Source organism: Uloborus diversus, chromosome 8 (assembly GCF_026930045.1).
Source record: "Uloborus diversus isolate 005 chromosome 8, Udiv.v.3.1, whole genome shotgun sequence".
Lineage (NCBI taxonomy): Eukaryota > Metazoa > Arthropoda > Arachnida > Araneae > Uloboridae > Uloborus > Uloborus diversus.
Genome location: NC_072738.1, coordinates 144,046,217 through 144,069,517, shown reverse-complemented (window position 1 = coordinate 144,069,517; position 23,301 = coordinate 144,046,217). Strand labels below are relative to the sequence as shown.

Here is a 23,301-nt window from a genome sequence, read left to right as displayed (position 1 = left end):
TAAGCATTACAATATAGGAATTGAAAACAAAAGAAATGATATTTTTAGTTTAAACGAGTGAAAAAACAGTATTTTGAATTCATCTGCTTTCTTGCAGTTTACGGAAATCACAAATGTAGTTTACAGCTGTTTTAGAATCGCTAGACTCTGAATGCACCCACTTGCCACAGCAAGTGCATATGTATCACAGTTCGTTCGTTCCATATTTAATGCATATAACACAAAGTTTGGATCTCTTGGATCAAAAAGGTGATCATTTTCGTCGTCGTCACGAAACTTTTTGACGTCGATGTCCTCCTCATATGAAGAGTTTTCCAAACTAAAAAATCGCTTACGGAAGGTAATCCCGGAATAAGTACGGCTTACTATACACTTGAAAACTTTTTCAACGCGTTAAGTGTTTTCACTAGCGCTAGAAAATGTTCACAGTCAATGTGAAAAGAGCGTAATCATTGGAACTAATTTATTTTTAAATTATAAAAATGTCAAAAAGAATAATAGTGTTTCCAAAAAAGTGAAACTTTCCATTCCAACTGACATTAATATTCGCATTAATAAGACATACGTTTCTGCCGTGAATGTATTCTGTATTTTAAAGATACATCTACCTATGGATATTACAGCTTAATCAGTTCGAACTCCATTAAAGGATGCTTAAAAAAGTAACGCGTGATAATTGCTCTTTATTTAAACATCCTTATTACCAACAAAAACTTTTTCTATCCATTTCAGGCGACACATTTCTGGCTCGACGACATGTACCTCAAGAACCCAATTCCACTACCTGTTAACTCCAGCCCGTTCTTTCTCCTCCCCAAACAACAATTCCATTCTTCAACAGACCAACTCAGGCAAGTTTTATCTTTTATTTAGTAAAACTGTACAACCTATATATGTTTTTAAGTTTTGACATTTAACTCTTGGATACCATTTATTGCTGTTAACATTATCTCATGCGTTGAGCCTTAAAAAAAAACTTGTAAAATGCAATGGTGGCTTTACTTGTTACCCGCTATACGAACAAGAAGTAACCGGCATGGGTTCACAATATAATGCCATTCCATCACGCTAGTAATGAGCATGACGACTACAAATCTTGCTACCCCTCTCACCATCCACAGGTAAATGTGTCCATCATGCTTCTGTAAATAGAACCGGGACTCATCCGAAAACACCATTGGCTGCACTCCTATAGTCATTCGTCTAGCTACTCAATGTGTTAATATATCTACTGCAACGTTGAGGGAAGCTAACAGAGACAGTAGTGTTGGAAACTTCATCCCTGTATTTACAGGGATACTTACGCCTTGTACCGTTTCTTCCGTTTCTTTCCATACGTGGAATTTAACACGATTGTTTGAGAACCCCGACGTTTGTTTTACATTAAAAAACAACAGTGTCAGAAAACAACATGAATCAAAAATAAAAAAATTCAAGAGTTCATCAATGTATTGAGAAACAGTGTCATCAACCTACAAGAAACTATCCCTAAAAACTGTAATGTTTTGAACACGATCAAAGTTTGCCTCTGTGCAATAATAAAACTATTCAAACAAGCAAACTTCTTAGTTTCTGCAAAAGTCTACACTTTTTTTATTTAACAAGTCCAGTTCAAAAAACAAAAATGTATTTTTCTTCAAAAATGCAAAACTTTTGATTTATAAAGTCGACGTTCATATTAAAATATTATGAAACATTCAAGCAGTTATAGTAAAAAATTTCAGTATTTTATCTACGTGTTTTTAATGCATTATCTTTTATCAACAAAAAAAATAAAAACTTTTACGCTTAGCTTTTTCATCATTTAAAAAAATGAAAATAAGCAGTGTATTTAAACTATTATAAAAGGAATTTTGTTCAAAATAAATAACAGCTTTAAAAAATACATAATAGAACGTAAAGAGACGTGAATAAGAAAAAAAAAAACTAAAATTCTAGACGTTCATTTGCAACGTGTGAATCAGATGATTACTTCCCAGACATGTAACGGCAGCCAAGCGTTTCCTTTTTTTAAGCAATCCACTGATCAGCGCATATGTTTCCTTTTTAATGCATGAATTTTTAGCCACGTCCAGCATTTAATAGAGACCAGGATTGTTAGTGAAGTCACGTAACGATTTAATTAGAAGTCAAAAGTTAGCTCGGCTATTGGAACGTGTTGAAACGGCTTCGTAAAATTTTTTGCTTCGAGTGGAGGGAAGGGGGACAGTTAAGTAATTATTTGAACGGAAAGAAATTAGTAATGCAGTTACGTTGATAAATGTGAAATGTTTTGCAAATGAATGGTATTTTACTAAGCATCCAGCTTTGAAGCTCCAATTGGAGCCAAAAAAAAACTCATATTTTAGCAGCCAATTAGCAATATTAATTGTTCTAACTATTTATTTAGAGCAGTAAAATTTCCCAGACTTCCTAAAGCAAATTGTTCTAGGACTCTAGGAGTGGTTTTAATACCAGTGAATATCAAAGGAGGCCTTTGATATGAATATGGCGTAAAATACTATGTTTTTTGTTGAGCGCTGAGGTTATTTTTAAGCCCTATACTTTAATAAACTGTTCCTTTGAAATAAATATCAACTTGAAGATTTTTATCTAAGACCAAATTGCATAAATTAATAAATAAGAAAATAATCAAAGAGACCACAGCAAAATGTAGCTTAGTTCAATTTCTGCTTGTTTTTTTCTTTTTTTTCCTTGCTGTTTTTTTCCTGCCCCCTCCCGTCCCCCTTTTTTCTGACTTTTTTTTTCTTCTTTTACTGAAGCAAACCAAAAAATAGGTGCGATGAGAAGGAAAACTATTATTGTTAATTGTTTCGTAAAAATATCATCAAATGCAAAAATAAAAGCTAAATAAATTTTTAAATGAAACTGAATCTTTAATATTAGATAACTAGTCTCTGAGAGAGGGCAAATGTTTATCAGTTAGTCTAACTATTGGTCTACAGTATGTCGGTAGTCTTAAAAATGAAAAAAAAAATTGTCTAATTACCGATCTACAGTCTGAATGTTGATTCGGTAGAAACGGGGACCTCAAGGTGAAATTCTGAATGTTGATTTATGATCTTTCCCTTAATAATTAAACTATCAGCTTTTCTCTCTACCGGTCTACAGTTAACCTGTAAATTAATAGATCTGTGTATAAACGAATAAATTGTTCTGTCTGTTTGCCGTTGTCTCCAAAGCTGATAACTTTGAAGGGTAATAACTGATTCGAAGGCAGCATTTTTTTTATCTGCACTATCTTTGCTACAATAGATCAGTTCTACATTAAACTTTATATTTTTTAACTTCAACAATTTTGTTGAATTTTAAACGACTCAGAAAGTGCACACATTCTGCTCTACATGAGAAATTTGATCATTTTTATATCCCAAACAAATAGTAGAAAGTTCCCCTTCTGAAGCATAGTCAGTAAAAATAATTTTTGATTCTTAAATTTTTAGATATTTCTTAAGTCGTTTTTTGTAACCTTACCTATTTAACTCGCCTGTACGGAAAATACTTTTTTACTTAGTGCACAAAGACCAGCAAATAAACTTTTAACAACTTCCTTCATTCATTTCTTATTGTTAAATATTATTTTTGAATTACAATGTCTCATTTTTTGAACAATTGGCAAATGCATTGAAATGAAAAAAAAAAGGAAATAAAAATCAATTAGGATTAAAAGGTGAAAACTTACCGGTCTATTAATAAGATTCATTTAAGATATTTTTCACCTTGAAGCAATGGCATCCTTTATCTTCAAGGTAGTTATTAACTATGACACAATAACAACTTAAGATACTTTTGGCTTAATTGAAGCTCAATAAAAACCGTTTTAAAAATGTATATGCAATAAATATTGATAGTTTTCAAAAATTCATCAATTGAATTAATTTTTTCTTGCATTAAGACATACATTAAAGAGAGCTCCCTTTGCTTATTAAATTCTCACTGTGCAGTTTCAAAACAATCAGAGAAGGCATCTCTATTTCTGGCTATCAACTCGTGCAACTGCAACTGCAATGGGAAGGTGTAGTTCTGTGTGTAAGACGTACTTCTGGTTTTTTTTTTTTTTTTTTAATTCTACTTTTTTTTAAAACTATATTTAGTTCAAACCCGGCAAAAAAAACTATACGTCTTTTTCCATGTTCATCTAATACCATTAAGTTAAATCGTAACTGCAAAATTTACGTTACATCTTCATAAATTAGAAGCTGTTACCGCTATTATATTTTAAGATTTTAGTTCCTTAATTTTCTTCGGACTCAAGTCTTATTTTTACTGAGATAAAACTATGCTTTTAAATAATTAGCATACAATTTTTAGCTTTATCTGGCATATTTCTGAACGCAGTCCTCCTCAAACTAAGGAAAGAAAATTATTTTCATTTTTAGTTATAGCTGAAGTTCCCAAAATAGAATAGCTTGTTTAAATACAGTTGACGTATTATTTACAACAAAACTTAATTAGCTGTAAAAATGCTTTCTTTTCTCCATTTCCCTCAGGAGTATCTTTTAATTTTTCGGCGCAGTTTTCCTCGTAAGAATCTCATTACCCGTCTTTGTTCCTTCTTATTTAAGAATAAAGTAAGGAAGCGACGGAGAAAATATTATAAGCACGTTATGCTCGGAGACGTAGGAGCAGTCGCTGATACGAAACGAGCGAAAAATAACGGAAATAATTTGATGCTTGGCATCATTCGCGAGTAAAACGCGTTGGTAAAAAGATTTAATTAAATACATTTTCAACAAGAAAAAGTCTTAAATGACTAAATGGGTAATCGGAATCATAAAGTTTGGCATGAACTGCATTGTCTTTATCAGCAATTTTTTTCAGTGTATTCTTTTTTGTAAGACAAAAGAGTAATTATGTTCTGAAGAAGCATAAATTTTTTATGAGTGAGTGATCATATTGTCTTCTAATTAGAGATTACATGGGGAAAAAAATCTGCAAGAAAAATAAATTCATCTGTGAGTAGAAAAGCACAGCGATGAAAGAACAATAAATGAATTCAGAAGAAACGAGCTGATGTGTGCATCACATGACTTCCTTTTACTCCAATTTAATGTCATTTCCCCGTTATTGGCAATTTTAATGTGATTCAGTTGTTTACCCCCTAAATATCAACAACAAGGGCGAAATTGAAACCAAATTTATAAAAAAAAAATCGCTAAATTTGTCGCCAAGTTTACGACAAAACTTGGCGACCAAAAGACTGGCGATATATCGCCAAGTGTCCAACAAATTATAACACCACTTGAGTTTACACCGAAATTAACAATGATTTCCCCCAAAAAAAGGGGCAAAAGACCCCCTTAGGAACATCCGAATGCAACAAAAGAGAAGGTGCACAAATAGGCCCCACTAGGAGTCTACGTACCAAATTTCAACTTTCTAGGACATACCGTTTTTGAGTTATTCGAGATACAAACATACATACATATACGCATACGCACATACATACGTACATACGGACATCACGAGAAAATTCGTTGTAATTAACTCGGGGGTCGTCAAAATGGATATTTCGGATGTCTGTACGTTCCTAGGCCACATATATTCACGTGTGATCGGGTCGAAAAAAAAACTCAACATTCGTTCGGGGGTGAGAAAAATGGAAATTAAGGCCGATTTTTGAGTGAAAATTTTTTCGCGAATACAATACTTCCTTCTTTGTAAAAGGAAGTAAAAATTGAGCTATAAAAGCTGTTTTGTTCCTAGAATTGTGGTAAAATATAACGCATCTGATCGTTTTAAATGGAGATCTGATAAGATCAGAGCCGCAACTAGTTTAAAAATCAAGTTCTATGTCACTTTAATGCACGGCATTCAAAAAAAGAAACACAAGACCTGTCAGTTTAAAAGTTTATAAAAACTTAAAAAAGGCATCCCATAAGAAACACAAAAGAAAAAGTGCAAAACAACTTAAGCGATACAAAGAAGTTTCAACGCGTGGAATAAAATTGTACAACTTTTACATACTCCGTTATCAAAGATGGGAATAAGGCATAATGTGTCTCATAAAAATTAATTAAGTATTGCGGTAAAAAAAATATAGGCTCTTTTTCTTTTGACAATTTTCATCAGAGATAGAGGGATCAATGGGGCGCACACCCTCTTCAGACCTCTTATTTGCTCAGATAAGTTTAAAAAAATGAGTAAAACACAAAGAATATATATATATATATATAACGTTTTTTCAAGTCAATTTTTTTTTTTTGAAAATTTTGAGATTTGCGTTTTTTAAAAAGTTTCTTCTGGAGAAGTAATGATATAGTCACGTCTTTGTGATCCAACTTTTAATTCCAGTTTCAATACAACAAAATATATAAGAATCACTTATTAAAAGCAAAAAAAATGCGAGTCAGCCAAAATTTTGCAGGTTTGTGTTATTAGTGTTGCCCCCCAAATGACGTGACACCTGATACTGTTTTAAAGTACTTTTGAGGCAGTGAGAAGTGATTGGCAAAATTAAAAATTTGGGGATAACCAGTACAAACGGAAGGTAAACCTTTCCTCTGTCTTGGGGCATGACTAGTAGTACTAGCAAGGAAGTTTATCGCTGGTACTAGTACTTGGGGCATGTACTAGTAGCCCTGGTATTGGCTCTGTTATACAACATGATTTAGAAAATCTTTTCAATGAAAGCCTACCTAAAGCTATAACTTTAAACGCGTTTTACACAAAACTTGAAAATGTCCACTTGCATCCCTTTGCTTCTCACTGCCTCATTTATTAACTTCTGGAAGAAGTTAATGAAGACTCAAAGCTCTTTTACCATAATTTTACTCTGTAAAGTCTTACTACCACATAATCATAATCTTCGGTAAGTAGGTTCAAACAAGCAATGTATCAGATAACATGCTCTCGCAATCATGAAGCTATCTAGCAGAGCTAATAAAACAGAAAATGTTTGAAAACCTGCAGTGACTAAAAACAAGTCATAACTGATTTTTGGCGCTTTCAATTACTGGGTGTGACTTCTTAGTTGAACCCCAATATTAGTTCCTCCATTCCTATTTTTGTGATCATATTTTAATTATGACCCCCTCTAAAACCTCAGATTGTATCCGCTCTTGTTTCTTGTACAGTAGTTATAAAAATAAAACGATACATATAATTAATAAAACGATTATTAAAAAGCAATTCTTTTTCTTGGCACCGCGGCTGTTTAATAAACTAACGGAAGATGTTAAGAATGAGAAGAACTTCAAAAAATATAAACAAGGGGTCAATGAATATATACAAAATAACGACATTAAATTAATAATTAACTTTTAGCGGATAAAATATACTGACTTGCCAACCGGGGGGATTTTGTATTGTATTTTTTCATACTATAAAATGCTTCAATGCGAGTTATTGTGCTTTTTTTTCTGGAGTCAAACAGTCGAATTATTGTTCTATGTGAAATATTTATTACTTGTGTAAAATTAATTTGTAAATATTATACTGTTTAATACATATTTGTGTTTGTACTCCATATTAAACCAATTAAATAACACTGCGGACAGTGCCTTTGGCGCTCTTTAGTGTTGAATTTAATACTAACTCATGTTGATCTATAATCAAGATTTTCTTAATATTTTATTAGGACGTTTGTAATTTATGTTTTATAATTTGTATGTTTTAACTTTACTTTATTTTATTTGCTTACTGTTATGTATGTGCGTTTTGTTAATAAATCTATCTTAATCTAATCTTAATCTAAATTTTAACCCTTTTGCGGCTTAAAAAAAAAGTTATAAAAACCAAATTGTGGTTGAACGTATTTCATTTGTTCTTTTATACAGTTTATGTAAGTTCTCTGAGATCCCAAGTGTAAATTGACATGAAGTCATCTGAGCGTTTTAAATTAATAATCTCTTTTTCTCCCTGTAACACTTTAAAATTCTCTACAAATTTATTCTTTTGAGCAGTCGAAACAAGGTGTAAGCCAAAAGGAGCCTGTGTTTTCAAAATTTTATGTATCTAAACAAAATGTTGCCACATCTAATAGCCAAATAACGATTTTTTTTACTTGTAAGAGAGGTTTTTTTCTGATAATTAATTGTAAATATGTATTAGCGATAAATATTTACTTTAGGTTAAAAAATATGCTTTATCATGGCTGCATACAAACGCATTGTGTTTTATTATCAGTTATCCTATTTTCTTGTCTCATCAACACAAAAAGTTCTGAGAACCCCCGTAGACAAAACACAACTTGAATTGCTGATCTAGATTTCACTAAATTTTTAATCATAGTCTTCAGTGGGGTCGTTTACAAAATTTTAAAAATATTTTTTTCTAAAAGAGCATGCTTAAAAACATAGGATCTGACCATTTTTTAAATAATTTGTTTCAGATTAATATTTTTAAAAAAATTACTTAAATCGGCGCGCTTTCAATGTTTATGCTTCTGTCCGATAACATCACAAACGATGAAATACCATTCTGTGTTGCAATTCACGGAGAAAAATATTTAATTCGCATCTTTACTCACGTGTATTGGCAACGATATGGTTGATAACAAGCGTAGAGCGCAATTTTAATTCGCTTCTTGATTATCCTAATGTGGAATCGCAGTAGAAAGATGCGGAAAAGTGCATCATTTGTGACGTCATCAAGATCACGCCTTGTTTCAAAAATCGGACGCTTTAAAAAATCAATTAAAAAATAACTGTTGGGAAAATGAAAGTATTTTCTGGGTCCATGTTTTTTTTTTTTTTTTTTCTCATTCTATTCATTTCAATGACTAAAAGTAGTACTTTTGACTGAAGGAAACCACCCCATTGTAAATATGTATTAGCGATAAATATTTACTTTAGGTTTAAAAACTCTGCTTTATCATGGCTGCATAATAACACAATGTGTTTTACTATCAGTTTTCGTATTTTCCTGTCTCTTCAACAAAAAAATTGTTGAGAACCCCCGCAGATAAATCACAACCAGTATTGCTGATCTAGATATCACTAAATTTTTAATCATAGTCTTCAATTCCCGAACTCAGCTCGAACAATTAATCGGCTAACTTTTCTCAACTGTACTTTACACACACACACACACAATTTTTACCCATCACCACTTCTCTCATTTCCTTAACTAAACCACGATCTTTCGAGGTACAAGAAAAAGGGGAAAAACAATTCCCTCGGCACCCGTGAAAACACAGCCAGCCCCTTCGAACAACGAAAGAAGATATTATCCTAATTGAAACACCCTCCTTCAGCAAGGCATGTAGTCAAAACATTGTCAACCGCTTTCGCTTAAAATTCTGACTGCATAATCAAAACACGGTTCTTGTCGTACGTGATCGGAATGGTCAGCGGACAGAGCTGTGAATTCATTTTCAGTATGGCTTCCCTTTTTTTAACGAAATGTCGGTTCGAAAGGGGGCGCTTGCTTATGTCACCCATGTGAATTGCCAGACGTGAGATAAGGTTGGAATGAAAGTGCAAAACACAATCAACTGAGCCTACCAATAAAAATGCGCTTTTGTTTTTGAATGCGTCGGTCAAAACGAGTCAGAACCATTGCATTTCCTTAACCCCGCAAGTTGAATTCACCAAAAACCCATGTGTGAAGAAAGATTAGCGTGTTATCAACGTGTAGATCTGAAACGTTAAATAATCAACACATGAGTAACTTTGCTACAAGTTTGCGTAATCCTTTTTTTTTTCATAATTTTTAAATAACTTTATCACTCAGAACTTGGTTTTATAACACTAGTAACCATAACACGTGTGCAGCTTTACACTGTAAAAAAATTCCGAAACGTTACTGTTTATTTTCGTGGAACGCTTCAGGATTTCACACGTTTTTATCCACTTCCTGAGAAAATCAAGTATCTTTGTCAAAACGTTTCCTGAATTGCAATAAGTTGAACGAATGCAGACGTCTCACTGTTGTGAAAAATGTTTTTAGCTACCAGTTTAAAGATGAATTGAACGTATTTAATAAGTGTATCGGTGCAGCTTAATTACGGCCCATCCAGACTGACTAAGCTCCCAATGAGAGTGGCCAAGTCTCTGGATTCCGTAGTTTTTGCAGGAATTGCAGACGAGTTAGATTTATGTTACTTACTTGCAATTCTATCTTAGCTTTGTCTATAATTGCCAAAATGCTTTTGAAACTTTCTTGGAAAAGCAGAAAGGAGTCAAGCTATTATATTATACCTACCTTGGTTTTCTCTGAACGGTTTCAAAGACACGACCGGCTTTAACTGGAGAGATTACGAAATTCTTCAGAAAGATTCAAGGAAAATTTCAGGAAGGTTTCCGGATTTTCAGCAGAAAACATTTCTGTTTTGTGAAAAATACGTTACTTGCAGATGGGGAACATCAACGTTGATTGGGCACATCAAAGGCCCATTATTTTCCTGGAACGTTTCTGAATCGCTTTTACAGTGTACCACCAAAGAATATCTGTATCATGTATTGCTTTGTTAATACAGTCGAAAATAATTTTGTTGCATTAGTTCTTTTAGTTGAAAGCAGAGTCTTCGTTTGTGCTTTGGTGAAATTGAAATGATGGTTTCTACCAGCACCAGACACTGGGGCGTTATCTGATTGAGCGCTTAGCAATAATGAATGAAATATTCATTTCCATTGCTTAGTACGAATTCCAAAAACTTTATTAATTATTTACGTCTTTAAAATAATTAACTACCTGAAAAGTCCATATTTTTATCATTTTTACGTACTTGAAGAAGCGGTTTTGAGCTAGAAAAGGTTCGAAGAAAGCAAGTTTAGAAATATTCATCAGTATCTTCATAGCAAAATAATGCGTTGGAAAATTTTGTTAACCTACTTGGGAGTGATAAAACAAATCATGAGCTTTGAAAAATAGCAAAACCTGGTGTTTGGTAGCATAAAACTTAGCATTTCATGACAAAAAAAAATTTCTTCGCAAACATGTTGAAGCTATAAGTAAGATATTCAGAATTTTTGCTCGTGGAGGAAGAAGATGGGTAGAAAAAAAAATCCTTTAAAACTTGGAAAACAATTTACAGCTAATCTGACTAAAGTTTGACAGTATTATTTCTGATTAAAAACAAAAAACAGGAAATTTCCTCGTTGTAAAAGACAGAAATTTTCTTGAAGAATTTAGAAACCTTCCGAATAAAAGCCTCTCATCTTTCAACAATAATTCAAGAACTTTTAGAGAAAACTTTGATGTGTTTATAATAATAGATTGGCATCCTTCTGATTCATCCTGAAAGTCCTTCGGACAAATATAGCGACAGAAATATATGAACTGAAGGCGAAACACCAAATAATGGAGCTGGATATGTTTTCACATTGGTAGTCAAAAATGTTTTTCACAACATTAAGAAATACGTTTTGAAAAACATTTCCTCCCCCCCCATAGTTTTTTTTTTTTTGGTTTTGTATCTACTCATTTTAAAAAGAGAGGAGCGAAACTTATATCATTCGAATTGTGCTATAATGTAGATGTGACCTAAAAAAGACCATTCTTTTAAATATATTTCGTTTTTTTTTTTTTTTTTTTTTTTTTTTGTATTCATTTTTAAGCAAAATTTTCATTCACAATTTTCTACTTTAGGCCACAAAAATTCCTCACACGCTATTTAACTTTACTATAAATCAAACAGTCTGATTTTTTACGTAATATGAATTTGATTTGAATTTTAAAATCAATTAGAACGTCCTTAAAAAAAGTTTGAAGAATTTTAAAAACAAAAATTTGGCGGTTTTTTTTTTACTTTAATGAGTTTTTCTTGTATTTCTCCTTCTTTTCATTTTTTTATTTTTCATTTATCTTCTGGTATATTTTTGGCACATTTTTGATCACTTGTTCCCATTTTATTTAATACTAATGGTACCCGCACGGCTTTGCCCGTAATCGAAAAATTAAAAGATCTTTATATTTACAAATAATGTATGGTGAATTTTCTCGCCAGTTGGCTTGTACCCATGTTACGGTTCCACGTTATGATAATTTCGTAATTTACTCGTCATCTTACGATAATTTTGTTCTTAAAATTGGAATAGAAAAAGAACCGCATCGAATTTTCGAAAAATTGCTTCTAGGTGCACACCCCCATGCTACAAACTAACTTTGTGAAAAATTTCATGAAAATCGGCGGAATGGTCTACCGCCGATTCGGTAACGCGCCACTGTGACGCGCGTCACAGAGATCCAGACATCCAGACATCCTCCGGACATCCAGACAGAGAAACTTTCAGCTTTATTGTTAGTAAAGAAGCTTTATTATTAGTGAAAAAGATGAAGATTTTGCATTTCGTCCATTTGACTAGCATTTCTTTTTCTGTCAGTGAAATCGCGAAATTGAAACGCAAAGCTATAGGCAGAGACGGTAAACACAATTGGTGTAATTTTGACTACAAACGATACTAGTATTTAATTAATGTTCCTAATAAATTTTTTTTAGTGAAATTCATATTGTTTTCAGACATAGGGTAACGGCACCAGTAACAGACAAGGATCCAGTAACAGACAGTTGTAAGTTTGGATTTAATGAATAAGAATTTTAGGCGGTTAAAACTGATGTTGCTGCGACGCATGAATACGGTGCAAACATCTAGTGTTATCAGAGTGAATATTACGAGCCAGTTGGTATTTAACAAGGCTGTGGTGGGAAGTTATGAACAGCCACCACGTGGCCTGCCCGTGTTTCATGTTTATTTGACTTTAATAAGGCTTTACATCCAAAATAAAGAACTTTTGCCCATTTTGAAGAGAAAAGGGGAATTGTGTCCATTACTGATCTTTTCCTCATCCTATCTGTTACTGGGTGTCATCAGGATTGTCGATGTCTGTTACTGGGGGGTCGAACCATCTTTCGAAATTGAGCAAATAAAAGTAGCATTAACTAATTCAAAGGATACGGAAGCAGTCAAACGTTAGATGAGATATAGTTGCATGAGAGAAACATAGTTTTAAACGTCTAAATACATTAAAAGGCCCAGAAAATATAGTTAACTTGAGAGCGATGTCTCAAGCATGTCTGTTGCTGGTGCTGTTACCCTAGTACTTTGTTACTCATTGGAGAAATATTGTTCCAACACATTATTCCTTTAGTCTCGTTCCAATTTATTATTTCTCATTAAGATAATTTAATTCAAAAACCTATGCTTTAATTCAAAAACCATTTCTCAATTTTGATCGTTCATAAATAAATACTGTCAAATAGAAGCAGAACCGAAACCATTTACAATAATTACAAATTTAATTGTAGAGTTTTAGACTATTTTCACACAAACACAGTTCTGCCTCGATTAATGTTTAGTTTAAAAAAAAAATAGGAAAATTGTGTAAAACATTTTTTTATAAATGTATTTGTGACATTAAAGTATTTGTCATTACAGAAGTGCTACATACTAATCAGTCTAAAGTGCTGAAACACACTTTGTAGATATTCAAAAACCTCAATTTTCGAAATTGATTTTTATTTCATAGGTGCACTATTTTTATTTCGTAGCGCTTAACGCGGCACAAATCCGTAAAACACCGGAAATAAATTCAAAAAATTTTAAGAGAAGCAACAACAGAAAAGGTCTCGTTATTTAAGCAGAAAAAGAATGGCGCAATTCCCCAAACAAACGAAAAGCCACGCTCGCATGTTCGAGAACGCAGATCACGTTTCTACGAGCTTGAGACGATAAAAGCATTTGCTGCGTGTTCGAAGCTTCTTTCCACGTTTTTTTCCCCTGGACTCTATTCCTCTTTCTTTCGGTTGTTATCTTATTCGTTCATACAATTTGTAGAAAATACTGTGCAAGTTGAGGTAGAGCTGCAAGTTACGAAAATGATCATGTTTTTTTACGTGCTGGAATCCTTATTTATATATCACAGCCAATGATCGAGTAACCCGCGAGTTTCACCAATGAAACTCGCGCCACGGCATGATAATTTGATAATATGTTTTGGTAATGTTTAACATGCAGGGAAAGTCTTTATTGTGACATGGCTGAACCCGATCCGGTATCTTAACTGTTTTACCGGTAGACTGTGTCCTTTCAGGGAAATGAAGAAAAGAAAAAGTGGTCGACAATGGACGCTAACTACTGGAGTTTAGGAATAATCCACTGGAGCTAGGGTTACAATATCAACTATCAAAATATCCCCAAGCAGGCAATTGCTTCGTTCAAATGTAGAAACAATTTTCACCCGTTATATCTTGACGGGAGATTTTTTAGTATTAATATAGCCACCAGTTTGAGTATAATATTTTTCAACTTTAGGCCTAACTTGTTCACGAAGAACAGAATACGAAAGGAAATAATACATTATAATCATTTCATCTTCTTTAATTGTTATTTTCTTAGAAATATTTTCATTTGCAACTCCAGAGCTCAAAAACGCTACCTTGCTGTGATTTAGAAAATTGCGGAAAAAGGTAAAACATTGCGTTCCATGTGTACCATTTTGGGCAAAACAAGCAGTTTGTTATGTGTATTTTTATTATTATTTTTTTATTTTCGTTGGCTTCATTCAAATGTAGAAGAGTAGAATCAATTTTCACCCGTCATGCCTAGACGGGCGACCTTTTAGTAGTATTAGATTCTTTTAACAAGTTATGACTAAGAACAGATTAGTCAAAAATTTTGAAGCAGATTTGGAATACATTTGGGCATACTTGTGAAATCATCAGTTCCTTTCGAACAAATATAAGCTCTGCTTAATTACCTGTCAGTGGAATCTCTTAGTATGATATTACTAGAACTTTTGTTGCAACGAATCTCTGTCGGTTGGTGTCGCTAACGCCTCCAAAAAGGATCTCCTTTCCAGGTCGAAGATCGACCTTTTCCGGGGGGGGGGGATTGACTGCTTCCCTCTGAGATTGCTGTAAAATTAATAGAAAAAAATACTATAATCAAAGGAGTGCTCCATAAGTGCTGTAAACAGTGTCCCAAAAAGTGTACTACAAAGGGGTTTAAAAAAGGAACACGTGTCCGTGTATTAAAAAAAAATTTTTTGAAATGCGTTCCCAAAATTGCTAAAAATGTGGAACTGTTCCCAAGCGTTCTGAAAAAGGGGACAAGTTCAAAAATTGCCGGAAGATTTGCAATGCATAATTATAGCTCTAAGTACATTTATAGTCAGATGTGGTACAGTTCAACCGCGGATTGTATAGAATTGGCAAACGTCCAGTTAAGACGAGTCTGTCTGAATGAGGAAGAAAAGAAAAAATCTGATGAGCGTGTTCTACTCATTTGAATGATACTCTGCTTAATTTAGAGGCTAACATACATCTGCAAACCGCTGACATCCCTGAAAACTAATAGATACGTTCATTTCTGCCTTTAAACCGGATGTTTGTCTTTCCATCCAATCCGTGGTCAGACAGTATCATTCCTTGGGGATTTTATTTCAATTATTTTATTATCTTTCTACCGTAAAACTGCAATAGTAGTAGAAACATATCGAAAAAAAAATAGTTTAATCCAAAGTCATAACGAATATCTTAATGATTAAAAAATACTTAGAAGTGCAGACATTGCTACTGCTAGATATACAGTGGCTCCCAAAGGTGTTCGTACACCTACGACTTTCAATGAAATAGGCCCCTACATGAAAATTTTTAATAAAACATTAAAACTTAATTTTTTAAAAATCAAAAACCAAAAAGTGACGGAAATTTTATCTCACAAAAGTCTTCGTACACTTTGAAAAAATGTCAATAAATTGGTAAATAATCTAACTTTTTACAAAATTATTATTTAATAGAATATCATGCAGTATCAACAACAGCTTTTAAACGTCTGGGAATATATTTCATTGTTTTTTCTTTCTTTTTTTATGCAATTTCTGAACAAGTGTTCAGCCGCACTTTGAGTCTTACTGTTTCTAGTTCGCTTTTCGCTTCAATAGTGTATTTTCATCATCTAGCCACCAGATATCACCAAATATGTTCCATTAAGTTTAAATCTCGCGATTGAGGAGATATTTCTAAGTTTAAGGACAATTTTTGAGGTACCAAACGCAAACGTGTAAATCTTATCGTTATCTTGATTAAAAACAAAGTTGTTTCCGATTGCCAAATTTTGGGCTAATAGTTTAAAATTGTTTTTCGAAATATTTAAATGAACAGCATGATTCATTATTTCATCAAAAAATTCCAAATTTCCAAGTCCTGATGCTGTTATGCACATTCACACAAGAACACCTTCACCGTCCTGATTAACTGATCCAGCTAAGTTGTTAAGATTAAATTCCTCATTTTTTCTTCTATTGACAATTATGCACCATTTTAACCCAAAATATTGAATTTATTTTCATCTATAAGTAAGACGTGTTCCAAAACGTTTTGACCTTATTTATCATTGATTTTACGACGGAAAGCGTAAGTTTACTGTTTTTCGCACGAACAAGAAAATTTCTGCGGGAAGAGGTCCCCGTTAATTCAGCTAATCAGAGATCTTGGCGAACAATTTTAGGTGAAAATTAAACGTAAAATATTTTATTCAATTCTGTAGAAACTTTTTCAGAGCTCAAATGTGTATTTTTCATAATTTGTTTAACTGTAAACCTCCGACCACGCTTTGTTAACTTTGTCAGTTGATCTTTTCTTACCTTGTTTTCGATCCGATTCTTGTCTTTAAAGCATTTTATCAAGCACTTCATTATAGAATGGTATAAATTAACTAATTTAGAGACATTTCAAACCATTTTATGGCTACTGTGAGGGGAAAAAAATCGAATTTCGAATCGTGTTTGTTGTTTTCTACTCATACCTGCCATTTAAAAATAATAAGCAGAATATTAGGGAATAAATAAAGAAAAAATTAAAGGCAAATGACTTGACAGTGTCATTGCAATGCAAAAATAATAAAAAAAAACACATATGATAATTTTAATCATGAATTTATTCGAAACTATTTCAGTGTACGATGACTTTTGTGGCGTATTTTTTCTCTGGTCTCATCGTTTCTGATAAATTTCAAAAATAAAATTTGGCAATATTTTGAAAAAAACTACTGGGTTTTATTCAAAATGGCATAGGAATGGTGTGAAAAAAAAATTGGACTTCATATTCGAATGTGGTTTTGCGTTATTTTGGTTTTACTACAAAATTTCAAGGTGTACGAACACTTTTGGGAGCCACTGTACACAACAAAAAATTCTATCTCAAAGGGAAAAAGCACACATTTTATATCTCTTTTCAAGAGTAGCAGAAGATTTTTAATTATTTATAATCAACGTCGTTGCCACAAACTTGATAATTTAAAATAATTCTAAACATAACAATTTTGTCCCAAATATCGTCTGTCATAGCAGAATATTACAATGGAGTCGTTTCCAAAATTTTAAAAGTATTTTTTTTTCTGAAAGAGCATGCTTATAAACAAAAGATCTGACCATTTTTCAAATAATTTGTTTAAGTTTAATATTTTTAAAAAATTACTTAAATTAATGCGCTTTGATTATTTATGCATCTGCGGATGACATCACAAATGATGAAATGCCATTCAGTGTTGCCATTCACAGAACAAAATATTTAATTCACATCTTTACTCACGTGTATTGACAACGATAGGGTTGATAGCAAGCGCAGAGTGCAGTTTTAATTCGCTTCTTGATTATCATAACATGGAAACGCGATAGAAAGATGCACCAAAGAGCATCATTTGAGACGTCATCAAGACCACGCTTTGTTTGAAAAATCGGACATTTTAAAAAATTAGTTAAAAAATAACTGTTGGGAAAATGAAAGTATTTTCTGGGTCCATGGTTTTTTTTTTTTTTTTTTTCTTATTCTATCAATTTCAGTGACAAAAAGTACAACTTTTGACTGAAAGAAACAACCTCATTTTCAATGGTATGTTTGAATGAAATTAAGGGCTTCAAAAGAGGGACTGTCGCAAAGAAAACCAATACAGATACTACACCGCTTCATAATAATACGAAACGCTTTGCAAAAACAGTGCACGTAGCAGTTAAAGAAATATTTTTCTCCGTGGCATTTTAATTCGTTGAGGAACGTTTGTAAGAGCGGTTTTAATTTGGCAGATGGTCAAAAATGTTTTAAGCTTTTCTGGCTACATACATTTATTATTAGAAACAAAACATGCTACAGGTGTAATAAATGAACTGCAAATGGAAAAATAGAATTTTCCACTTGTTCGAAATTAGTTTGTGCAACGTTTACATACACAATGAAGGTATAGTTTGAATGAAACGTTACTGATCTAGCCTGAACTACAGTTGAGGCAAACCTAACCTAGCAGCATTGTGAAGGCTAGGAAGGTCCTAATCACAGCAATACTACTCTGTCAAATTATCTTTGCCTCAACTATAGTCGATTTGAATTGCTTCTTACTAACTAAATGAGGCCGAATTTAAATGAGTTTTTTTAAGAGTTAGAACCTTGACAGCTTTTTTTAAATTAATGAGACTTGAGGTAAACATTTATCTATTTAATGTAATTACATTTGTTGCGTCGCAACTGAGGAGGAATGACAAGTCTTTTCCTAGACTTTACAATCTGAATCGAATGCTCTTAAATACGTAAAAACTTTTATTTCGTTTTACGTAGGGAAGGAAGTACTGTAACTGCGAAACAAAATCGCTCAACGATCTGCCTAAGTTTCAATTTTGCTCATCACTGAATGAATGTTGAGTGGTTTTCTCTATCCGGGGGGGGGGGGTCCAAACGTGTATGTGTACCTAAAAACATGGACGCTCGAAATGTCCATTTTGACGATCCTCGACTTAATTATCCCGAGTTTTCTTATGACTTTCGTACGTATGTATGCACGTGTGTATGTACGTATGTATGAACGTGTGTATGTATGTATGTATGAACGTGTGTATGTACGTATGTATGTACGTGTGTATGTACGTATGTATGCACATATGTATGCATTTATGTATGCACGTATTTATGTGCGTATATATCTCGCATGACTAGAAAAAGGTATGCTGTAGATGGTTGAAAATTAATATGTAGACTCTGAGTGGGGTCTAACTGTGTATCTCTCTTTTTGGTTGCATTCAACTGTTCCAAAAGGGGCATCTTACACGCTTTTTACGACAAACCAGTGTTAATTTCAATGCAAACTTAAATTGTGTTATGATTCGGCTGCTACTTGGCGATATATCGCCAAGATTATGGTCGCCAAGTTGGTGATTTTTTTTTTCTCAAATTTAGTTTACTTTGGTGCTATTGGTGATATTTAGCGAGCAATCCATCAAATTATGTTATAGTGGTCGATATTTGAAAATTGAATCTCCGTAAAACACTTTTTTTTTGCATCGGTTCGCCATGAACTTGGAGTTTAATTAACTGAAGTGTTTTCTTGCTCACACTAAGGCTTTATTACATTATATTTTTGTTCTTCACACAAGTTCCCCACAGTTTTTATGTAATTTTAGATCACAGACGCTAATAAGAACATCATCTTTCTTTACATTTGACAGTACAACTCTAGGTACTTTAAGTTGCGGGTTTATCACTTGACTTGATGACTTTTTTACTTTTTCTGAGTAATCGAAAATGGAAAAATAACGTTTAAATCATATCCATGTTCGTCCTCTTTTTCTAATTTAGCTTTTTAATGAGACTCCATGTATGAATCAACATTTGCTTTTATTTATTTTTTTATGTACTCGGCAGATTATTTGAATCAAAATTTTTACGTTATTTAATGGCGTTTGCAATACTTGTCAACTAATTTTACATTTTAATGCATTTTTTAAATTATTTGGATGACTTTTTTCTCATTTTACTGGAACTTTTATTCTTGTTGTACCACAGAAAAATACCCAATTCTCAATGTTTACCATACTTTAACGTGTCTAGTAAAATGTCTAAAAAGCTATTTATTTAAGAAGTATTGCTTATAACGCGCGTACATGAGTACACTCACTCATTCTTTTGAGTTATTAAAAAGTCTATTATTTAATAGACGTAAAAAAAAGTAGTGTGGTGTCCACATTTTTTTTTTTTTTTTTTTTCATTTATTAAAGTACGGGTCAATATGTTGCACTGTATGTAATGGTTTTGTATACGGCGTTTTTAACGCAGTTCTTATTTTCTTTCCTCGTGAATTATAATTCTTCATATTTCTTCTTTTTACAGATTCGCAGCTAAAATCATTCTTTTTGCTCTCGATTACAAGAAAAAAATCGACAAGTAAGTATAATTTGTCAACTTCATCTATTTCCTTTCCATTTATGCAAATTTTTTCATTCATCTTGGGGCATATGTTTCATCTGAGGGAGGTACAAATAATGATATATTAATAAGAATTAAAAAAGCTCAATGCACCTTTAAATCTTTATATAAAATATGGAAATCTAACAACATACACACAAAACTCAAAATACAAATTTTCAGTTCAACAGTTAGAGCAGTTCTACTCTATGGCAGCAATACATGGAAGCTAACTAGACAGCAAGATTTTGTGCCTTTCAAACTAAAAGCCTGAGGAAAATATTAAACATATACTGGCTAAATAAAATATCGAATTCAGAATTGTACAAACAAACAAATTGCAAGCCGATAACCGCACTGATAAAAAAGCGCAGATGGTCATGGATAGGACATGTTCTCAGAATGCAGGCAATAGACCCTAAAAGAACTGCTCTCACGTGGACCCCTGATGGCAAGAGGAAGCGCGGGTGTCCAAAACTAACCTGGCGTCAGATGACCATACAAGAAAGAAATGCCTTTGGTTGGCCAAGCTGGGGGAGTGCCAGGGAGGCGGCATTAAACCGGTTGGAATGGAATGCCACGCTAGCGGCGTCATGCGCCACTAGACGTTAAGAGAATCAAGTCAAGTATAATTTGTGAAAAGTTTAATCATTTGCTGATAAACTCATAATGTCCTATGAATGATGTTAAAACAGTGTGCGACACTAATGTGAATATTATTTAATTTTCTGAACAAAAAAAAAGAAAAGGATTTTTATATAGGGGTGTACGCCCATTAACAGTAAGTAAAGTTATAATAACTCATTTTTTAGAAAATAACTATTAATGGCAGAAGTCAGCGAGCACTGAATGTGTCGATAGTTCTGTTATTAAAATCAGTTATGTGGAGTAAGGTTAAGGAAAAGCAGCAATTTCTCAGCATGGCCCTAGTGCGCAGCCAATGTATGTCCGCTTTTTTTCATCGAAGTGAAAAACTAATATTTATTCAAATTCAATTCACTCAGAACAAGATAAATAAAATGTGTACTCACAGTTTTTTAGCAGATATTTTGGATATTACACTGTTGCGAATGACGATTCCAAATGATGAATTACGCAAATAAAAAAAATACACATAACAAACTGCTTGTTTTGCCCAAAATGGAACACGTGAAACGCAATGTTTTACCTTTTTCGGCAATTTTATATATCTCCGCAAGGTAGCGTATTCGAGCTCTTGAGTTGCGAACTGTGAAGAAAAATAAATAAGTTAATAAGGAGAATCAATGAGATGAGATTCATCGTCTGCAGAAATAATAATAATAATACAAGATAAAAGAAAATAAAGATTTAATAAAAGTAAATTCGCAACTCCAATGAACAATAGGGGGCACTGCAGTCACTGACTAATGGCGGACGAAAAAAACTAAAACAAACGCATGTGGTAACGAAGAAAATGGTAATAAGTCTAGTAAATTTTGTTCGTATGCATGATTTTTTCGCTTTATTCTTTTTAAATTAATTTTCAAAGTCTTGTGGATATTCTGGCCCACGTAGGCATTACTAAACGTCAAAGATTAATGCAAACTACGTAGTTCGTAGTTCTAAGCAGCTATTTAAACGATGTTGGATTCGATATTTATCAATTCTTGATAAAACTAAATAATAATTGTGGCCTGACAAGAATAACAATTAATGCTAGAAAATTCAATATCACATTACAAATTATTATCGAAAGAAGATGATACTTTTTTGCCTTGCTTGGCTAGCGCTTATTATTTTGCATTTGTAGCTGAGTTATTTCTCTCGAATTCCCGAATCGGTTAATTTAAAATTTTTCTGTTCCGATTTTTCTAATTTCTGAGCTACGATTTAATTGTTTCATGTTATACGAATCATCAACAAAATTCTCACGGATATATGGTGGTAGTTTTCCTTTCAGTTGATTGACCATTATTTCTTTTTACTTATCGAATTCTGTAATCTTACTACCATTTTATTCCACTCATGATAAAAATTAAAAATGGTTTAACTAAAAACGCGAAATCTCGCCAAGGATACTTAGCTCGCACAATACTAAAACTATAACCCTAAACAAATTTGGCGAAACCTTTCAGCTGAGAATAAAAGCAACAAAATAAATTCTTTCTCGGTTAAACATTTTTCATTTCGTTCTACGATAATATATTCAAGAAAAAATTTTGCATACTGTCTATTCCAACTAAATGCTGCTGTAAAATATGGTTTGTTAAATTAATTTAAGATTAAAAAAAAAACACATATTCTTACAAATTCATACAAAACAATAAAATTTTTACCTGGTATAACGTTATCCAAGTTTGTTAATCCAGAGTTTTCTGGTGTTAACGCGCTTTCACCATTTCTCAATCAAATCACTTTTTAGAGGGAAATAATGAAAACTAACATTATTTTGAGGAACTCGAACACTTTCTGTTGCTGAAAGCAATCCAAGACACATCGATAGCGTTAATAAATACTCAGAACAAACTGGCTATGTTTAAATCAACAGACTTACGTGGAATGCAATGTGGCAATGTTTTAGTTTTTCCGGCAGTTTTGTAAATCACCGCAAGGTAGCGTATTCGAGCGCTGGAGTTGCGAATACTTCATTTATGCAGGCTATAAAAGCAGACGATAATAGTTATTTCCAGAGCTGCACGATTTCATTGATCAAGCCGTAATCAATCGCGTGACTTGCCATCTACTAATCACAAATGAAATAATTTGGCATCAAGGCCTAGGCAAAGCAAGAACCATAAGTAATTCTGATGCCTCAAAAATTTGATTTTAATGTAGAGAAATTACGATTAAAGTCATACTACATAGAAATGCAAAAATACTTTTTGCAGTCGCATCAATAGCATTGTTTATTGGACTATTATCAATTTAATGTTATTCAATTACCTAACTTTACTTCAACATATCTTATATTTTAGCCATGAACTTACTCCTGACTTCATCCCCTCCAGAGGCGGGAAGCCCACTCCTCTCTGCATGGAAACTTACGAACACTTTTTCCCTGCATATCGAAGACCGGGGGAACAAAAAGACGACCTGATCATGTCAAATCAACAAGGATTGGAGCACTCCTGGAATGTGGTCGTCGCTTGCCGAAACCAAGTAGGTGCATGCATAGTTTTCTATACTTAGACAAACAGCGAAAGTAAAATAAGATTTTTAAAAAAAATTAA

General features: G+C 33.0%; 1 protein-coding gene across 1 annotated transcript in view; it reads left to right on the top strand.

The window, feature by feature from the left end:
- Window positions 1–738: 738 nt before the first annotated feature.
- The window catches only part of LOC129228655 (choline O-acetyltransferase-like), an 82,226-nt gene continuing 59,663 nt past the window's right edge, over window positions 739–23,301 (top strand). The window contains exons 1-3 of the mRNA XM_054863339.1: window positions 739–851; window positions 20,036–20,089; window positions 23,047–23,230. Coding sequence (XP_054719314.1) covers window positions 757–851; window positions 20,036–20,089; window positions 23,047–23,230 — 333 coding nt within the window. The 5' untranslated portion in view covers window positions 739–756. The remainder of the gene's footprint in view (window positions 852–20,035; window positions 20,090–23,046; window positions 23,231–23,301) is intronic.